This window comes from Electrona antarctica, assembly GCF_951216825.1.
Source record: "Electrona antarctica genome assembly, chromosome: 21".
Taxonomy (NCBI): Eukaryota; Metazoa; Chordata; class Actinopteri; order Myctophiformes; family Myctophidae; genus Electrona; species Electrona antarctica.
In genome coordinates this window covers 39,288,501-39,296,608 of record NC_136802.1, presented here as the reverse complement: position 1 = coordinate 39,296,608, position 8,108 = coordinate 39,288,501, and the positions used below count along the sequence as shown (strand labels likewise).

At 42.0% G+C, this 8,108-nt stretch overlaps 1 protein-coding gene across 1 annotated transcript; it reads right to left on the bottom strand.

Moving 5' to 3' along the window:
• Positions 1–6,918: 6,918 nt before the first annotated feature.
• LOC306914452 (small ribosomal subunit protein eS28) lies at positions 6,919–7,192 on the bottom strand. The gene has a single exon (XM_079491475.1). It carries the CDS (start codon positions 7,184–7,186, stop codon positions 6,977–6,979), a length of 210 nt encoding a protein of 69 aa, XP_079347601.1. The 5' UTR covers positions 7,187–7,192; the 3' UTR covers positions 6,919–6,976.
• Positions 7,193–8,108: the final 916 nt, after the last annotated feature.

Below are 8,108 nucleotides of genomic sequence, written 5' to 3'. Positions count from 1 at the left end.
TGGTGTGTTGGTACAATGTGTCAGTTAGCTGGTGTGTTGGTACAATGTATCAGTTAGCTGGTGTGTTGGTAGCCTACAATGTGTCAGTCAGCTGGTGTGTTGGTACAATGTATCAGTTAGCTGGTGTGTTGGTACAATGTATCAGTTAGCTGGTGTGTTGGTACAATGTATCAGTTAGCTGGTGTGTTGGTACAATGTATCAATCAGCTGGTGTGTTGGTACAATGTCTCAGTTAGCTGGTGTGTTGGTACAATGTATCAGTTAGCTGGTGTGCTGGTACAATGTATCAGTTATCAGTCAAAATTGAGGTCCGGGGTGCTAGGCTAGGCTAAACTTCCGCTCACTCGAGCCATTGAGTTATAATTATACTTCCGGCAGTCTTCCGGGTGCTTCAAAACGCCACTGAGCAACTTCCACTGAAATGAATAGCTTGGGTGTGGGACTAGCACTCCGGTTCGGTCTCTATCCTGTACAGCTCTATGGTTGTAGCCTGGAAACCAGACCAACCCACCACAGCTATGAACAAATAGCCTTGGGCTATTTTGTGCGTTTGGACTGTTTGCTTTAGTTTGTCTGCCTTGCAATTCTACCCAATATTTCTTTTTAAATTTAACCTTCATTTAAAGATGCAGTGGCATGTTTTTGTTCCCTTCCCTAAAACATGATCATCAGGTAATATGATTATAGAGCGTCGCAGTCCCGCCCCCTACCATGGACCAGGAAATGAATCCCAATGCATTTTTCCCATAGACATTTCTTAAAGTATTTATTTAAAGACGGTTACGCCGCGGACAAAGCCAACTCGAGTCGTGACAACTCATGACAACACAAACAATATTTTGGACCAAACAAATAATTACAAAGAAGAAAAACAACAAAAAAAGTGTTGTAACCTGCCGTTTTCTTCTTCTTTCTAATTATTTGTTCGGCCCAAAAAATTGTGTTTGTCACGACTCGAGTTGGCTTTGTCCGCGGCGTAAACGTCTTTAAATAAATACTTTCTGAAATGTCTATGAGGAAAATGAACGGAGAATCATTTCCTGGTCCAGGGTAGGGGGCGGGACTGCAACGCTCTATAGGAGGATTTTCTAAAAAAGTGTACTGAAAGTGTTAAAATGTGGCCACACCCACCAGTTCATTAAGTATACCTGGTTTTCACCTTAGCACCACCCACCTGAACTTAAGCCTTGCCATGATTTTATGATGTCACGGTCACTAAAGTGGTGTATTCCAATTGGGCCTTTTGACTCAAAGGCTTCCAGAAAAAAATACACAGGGAAGACATGTTTGAATATTATAACCACATGGGGGTCTATTAGAATTAGAGTAATTAAGAGTAAGTAACTATAAACACATACAAAACAGAAAAAGTACAAACATCATGTCACTCTATCTCTAATCAGTAAAAGCCACATTGAGACTAAAGTCTCTTTTACAAGAACTGGCCAAGAGAAGAGGCAAGTAGTGTTACATTAACCTGACTCCGCCAGATGGGGCAGCAGAGAGTACACTGGGAGGGGGGAACCCAGTGTACTCTCTGCTGCCCCATCTGGCGGAGTCAGGTTAATGTTACATAGCTCTGCCAGTAACAACACTGGACAGGACAATAACAGGCCAACAGGGACAGACATATAACATTCGTAAACACAGTACCCACTACCCAGAAGCTCAAGGAGAAACAGGAAAGTCTAATAAAGTAACCAATGAGGCTAATATAAAAACTAACAACGAGATTTGCTAATAAACGAATAAAAAGAGAAACAACATTTGCTATACGTCAAAGCAGGAGCAGTGTCTGAGGAAGTGCAGTGCCCGCACGGAAATCCTTTTCAAACTCACTAGGGGAATTACAGGAGACAGTTTGAGTCTTTTTTTCCCCAGACTCAGATTTGGTTGGGGGCACGATAAGTGATAATACAGTGTGTAATTTAAAACAATAACAATTGTGGATGACGAGTATGTTAACATTAAACTGAAAACAATTCTGTGTTTGGACAACCATTGCTCTGTGTATTGATGACATGTGTCACCCTATGCAAGATGTGATGACACTGATGTGTACTAATGATGCAAGAGTCTAGACATGGCTGCTTTGGAAGACTATATATACTGATGGTGTAACAGACATTGCAAAGAGAAGGATGTGGTTCCAAACAAGCCGTGTGCACGCACTTGGAAAAACATGCAAAACATAACTTTAACTTGTCTGTACATTCATTAGTGGAAGACATTTGCAATTTTAGTGTCCAGAGAGATAGACCCCAAGGTTTGCATAGGCCTACTTCATAAGCTATACAGATATGATACGCAGATCCCAGTGGACTATGTCTATGTCTAAGTCTATGCGTCTCCGTGAACTTCCACAATACATGTTGTGTATTGTGGAATGCATGGCAGAGAGTGGATATAATGACGTAATATATATGAACTTTGATTTTTTTTCAAAAAATAAATGCCCTAATTAATCATACTACAGTGCAGTGGGGGCAGGTGGAGCTGGGTTTAGGGCAAATTCACATCGAGTCTGTTTCATTCAAACTGATCCCTCTCCACTATACGCAGCATTCAGAATATGCCCTAAAGCATCCATTATACTATACGCTACCCATAGTTCACCCTGCAGCAACAGCATCACATTCCAGATAACCAAGGCCAAAATGTCCTCTCAGTACAGGGTTGTGTAGCATGGAATGGCCGTCCTCTGCGTATAAGGGATTGTGCTACATTTCCATCTTTTAAATACAATCTGAAAAAATGGTTGCTTGAAAACCAAAGCTGCAATCCTTCATGATTATTTTAGGTGTATTTCTTTTTTTATGCTGTGTTCCCTATGTAATGTTATGTAAATGTATTCCACTGTTTGCCTGTCTGTTTTCCGTTTTGTGTTTCTTGTGAGGACTGCGGATGAAAATTAGCAACTGTGCTATATCCGGTGTATTTACTTCCATGTGACGTCCATTAATATGCATTGTCCTGTCCAAATAAACAAATAAAGTAAAGGTATGAAATGCCTGTATTATAATAATGTGTTTTGTCTGTCAAGCCTTCATCAGGGTCCAGTAGTTATGACGAGTAGTTATGACGAGCACATCATGACGTCATTTTACAGCGACCACAGGCTGTGAATCATAATTAAAAGCACTTGTATTGTAGAACAATCAATGTCAGACCAATCAATTTGCAACAACCTCATTATGTCCTCACTATTATTATAAATGCAAGAAATGAAAGAAAATGTACAGATATTAAATGGTATACCAGTATATAATGTATACACAAATATTCGAAAAATAAAGATGGAGCACCACGAGAGTGAGGCGTGCGTGAGGAAGAAGAGGAAAGGAAAACATTAGAGAAAAGGAGAATAATCAATTTCACCCATTTTGGGCGGGAACCGCTTTTGGTGTTAGCATTATGTTATGCTTTAGCTATTGAAAAATAGCAGATCTACAAGCTCATAGCGCGCCACCGAGTGGCGCGCTACGAGCTTGTAGGTCTGCTATTTTTGAAAAATCGAAGAACGACTGACATAGAAACATAGCTTTTTCAGAAAACTGTCAGGATGTAGAAGACACTTTTAGAATCTGATCTCAGGTCAAAATGGGTTAAGACCCTTACTGTGACAGACTAGTGCATTCCTTTAAATCCTGCCATGCATCATGTACATACTTTGTTGTGACTTGTTTTGACTCTCGATGACTCTTTGACTTTCGATCATTCCATCTGCATACTTTCTCTTCAACATAGACTAGACTACCATACCACACCTTCATGGAAACCACAACTAAGCTATAGCTACGTTGACAAACACAGAACTAGTTTAGCTTGTCCCCTCCTGTCCTCAAGTAACACTGTCCTCTGAGAAGCCATCTGCTGAAATTCAAACTGTAATAACGTAACCTAACCTAACATGAACGCACCCATTCACCTTTGCAGCTATGGCCAGTATACAGTGGATAACTTCCCTGTCTTGCTGAGTATAGAGAGTATGCACATGCATGATTTTCCCATCAGGACACGCCCCCCTCATCTAGACTGAGTGGCAAAACATTGAGCAGCATGGAGTGTTGGAGTTTGGAAGTGCTCAATCACCAAAGATGGTTTATGTATGAAGATGGGCTAACTTCATTGGAGCCACTAGAGGCGAAATGGTACACAAAGCCTACAAATGGTCTCCTAAATATAGTAGGCGTGGTTTGCTGCATAACTTCCAGGTACGATGATGTCACGCGCATACCCTTGATATAGAGTGTCGCAGTCCCGCCCCCTTTCATGACGACGCCAGGCCCAGGAAATGAATCCCAATTCATTTTTCCCATAGACATTTCAAAAAGTATTTATTTAAAGACCTTTTAAGCGTCGCACGAAGCCAACTCGAGTCGTGACAAGTCATGACAACAAACACAATATTTTGGACCAAACAAATAATTACAAAGAAGAAAAACAACAAAAGAAGTGTTGTAACCTGCCGTTTTTTTCCTACTTTCTAATTCTTTGTTTGGCCCAAAACATTGTGTTTAGTGTCATGATTTGTCACGACAAGAGTTGGCTTTGTCCGCGGCGTAAACGTCTTTAAATAAATACTTTCTGAAAAGTCAATGAGGAAAATGAACGGGGATTTATTTTCCGGGTCTCTCGAGGGGGCGGGACTGCGTCGCTCTATATAGCTAACCACTTTAGCCTGACATCCCAATTTTGGGCATGTCATTATTACCATATGCAGACCGCATCCATCCAGGATAATTCAAGCTGCTGGTGAGTTTGATGTTGTTTAATACAATGTATCCACTTTCTATCTGCAAAGTGTTTGTTTCATAAAAATGCCCCGTCGACATGTTATGAGCTACTTCCTGTCAAATAATTCCTTGCAGATGATTATATTTATAAGTATCAGAGTTTGGAAGCGCTCGTTATCAGTAAGGCAACCTCCAGCTGCCTCCTGGATCAGAACAGGTGCCCGTGGTACGCATGGGCCGTTGAGTGATATTCAACAAGCGCTTCCAAACTCCAACACTTAGGAAAAAAATCACCTGCAAGGAATTTCTTGACAGGAAGGGGCTCATAAAATGTCTACAGTGGATTTTCATGAAACAAACACTTTGCAGATAGAAAGAGGATAATTCAAGCTTTCCATACAGCTGCAATGTTGGTGAGTTTGATGTTGTTTAATACAATCAGATAGGACTTTTCTGTTTGGATGTATGGGCTGTCAATGGAAAGTTGCACCTAGTTAGCACCTTGCTGGCAAGATGGCCACAGTATGCATAAGGTCAATAGGCTACAAAGACAAGATAATTGCTGAGATACAAGCTCACAACATGTCCTGATGTGTTGTGAGCTTGTAGATCGGCTTTTCCCAAAACATAATTTAGATTATATAATGTTTGGATAAGTGGTTTGTTGTAAAACGTTTAGCGCAGTGGAATAGAGTAGACAGTATATGGCAGGGACGTACTGGGCCCATAATTCAGCCTGGGAAGTGGAGTTGCGGAGGCCCTCTAGGCGCACGGCCTTTGGCCGCGCGCCTTCCACCTGGTCTAGTCCAGGCCCAGACCGGCCTGGACTGGACCGGCTGTTCGGGAGTTGTCCCGAATTTCCCAATGGCCAGCATGTCTCTGGTATATGGCACATTAAGAGTCCAGTACTGTATAGGCTATACATTTGGGGCTAGGCCTATATGTCAAGGTCAAGGTAAACTTCATTGTCCACAAGGGGAATTTGTCTTGGGCTTGTGTTTATCGTAATAAACTTATGATGTGTCCAGGTTTATGCATCAGTAGATGTTTAACTTACTGAAAAAACTGTTAAGTTTATTTCTAAGTGAGGCTATACAAATAAATAGCCAAGACCAGATCCCTTCACCTTAATAATCTTCACTGGAAAAGTGAGAACCAAGTACCAGAAAACCTTTTTAACTCAGGAATAAAGACTCAAACTCTATGGCTAATAGAGTATTGAAAAGACCTGAAAGGATTTGGACACTCACAACAAGATCTTAAGTTATTTCCAAGTTTTCTTTTAGTAAGTGTTTTCAGATCCAGAGCATGTACAGTTTCAAAGAGATAGAGGAGAGATAATTCTCCAAAGTGCTCTGAATGAATGTCACATAATTTTGCACAAACATATATACCAAAAAATGATGTCATATTATCAGTATTCAGCTGACATTTCAATAGGTTGAAAGGTCCCATCAGAGTGAGGTGTCATCGTGCTGTCATGGGTGTCCGATCGTCTGAATCCTGTTTTGGACTTTAATCACGTTCCGTGATGTTCCTTGTGTCAGATGATAGTCAATTAGTCAGTGATGGAGCCTGTCTGGTAATGGTCAGGTTGGGATGGCATTCCCCTCTTTTTTTTTTTTTTTTTCCTTCAGCCATCAATTACCAAATTTATTTTTGAGTGGTGCAAACCACTCCAACAACTGGCTTTGTACCCGTGTACCCGTGTTTGTTCGTACCAAAAAAACGAGCATGGTTGCTATGGTTAGCAACCAAAAAAACGAGCATGGTTGCTATGGTTAGTATGTGACGTCACTGACAGTAGTTGCACCACTCAGTTCACACGGGTGTGATTTTTTAACAAACGTCAACAAACAAAGTCAGAGATGTAAGCCATTGCAGCCAATAGAACTGGTCACTGGTCGCCATCACTCCTCCACACCTTGGATTCAGGGACAAATTAGCCATTGGGGCCAGTGGGGCCGTGGCCCAGGGGCCCTTGGCTCTCAGGGGCCCTTCAGAGAAACTGGACTGCGCGGTAATAGATTTGACGCCCTGAAAAGGGCTCCTGGGGCCCTTCATTGGCCATTGATTTAGTTAAATTTAGGTCAAAAAGATGATAAAACACGGAAAATCACAAAAATGTCGCGCACACTCGTGCTATGGGGACCCTGCAAAACGTACTGGCCCGCCAGGGGCCCTAGTGGGGGTTAATCCGTCCCTGCTTGGATTGGCACCCCACACATCTCCACTGGGCACTACCGCAGCCTCCTGGCCTCTCTCTCAGACTCCAGGAGCGTCAGAACGTCGCCCTCTCTCACTGGGCCCTTCACGTTTCTGATGATGGAGCGGTTGCTGTCGTCCATAAACTCTACACGGACCTGTGTACATTGTCCCTGGGACCCGGTTCTTCCGAGCACCTTAGTGACTCTGGCGAGCTTGATCGGCTGCACGCGGCTGGCGTCCATGTTGTCGGCTTATAGACCGGAAAGGATTTGGACACGCACGACAAGATCTTAAGTTATTTCCAAGCTTTCTTTTACTAAGTGTTTTCAGATCCAGAGCTTGTATAGTTTCAAAGAGATAGAGAGGGAATTCTCCAAAGTGCTCTGAATGACTGTCACATCATTTTGCACAAACATAGGCCTATATACAAAAAAATGATGTCATATTATCAGTATTCAGCTGTCACATTTCAATAGGTTGAAAGGTCCCATTAGAGTGAGGTGTCATCGTGCTGTCATGGGCGTCCGATCGTCTGAATCCTGTTTTGGACTTTAATCACGTTCCGTGATTAGGATTCTGTTTTTGTCTTTTTATCACAGGGGGTGAGAGAGTATGTTTATTCTCATCTTTAAGGCCATATGGTTGTTGTCGTGTTGTTTTCCGGCCATGTTTTCCATTTAATCATATTTCCCTTTAACCTGACTCCGCCAGATGGGGCAGCAGATTTCCCTTGGTATAATTGACAATCTGGAGTGGGTGACAGCTGATAGTGGAATTAATACACACGCAAATATTGATATGACATCACTGTATGCCAGGGCAGTCCTGTGCAAACAGATATTAAGAGACATACAAGGTATTCTTTGAGTGGTGCAAACCACTCCAACAACCAGCTTTGTCTGTACCCGTGTATGTACACCTGTACGTGTGTGTGTGTACCTGTACGTGGGACCCAAAAAAATGAGCATGGTTACTATGGTCACTGACATTACGTCAGACCACAGCTGATCAGGCTATATAAGACCTTGCACCACTCAGTTCACACAGGTGTGATTTTTAACATAGTTATAAGATGTGAACATAAAAATATGAAACAATAAAACATAATAAAAAAATCACACCCGTGTGAACTGAGTGGTGTAAGGTTTTATATAGCATGATCAG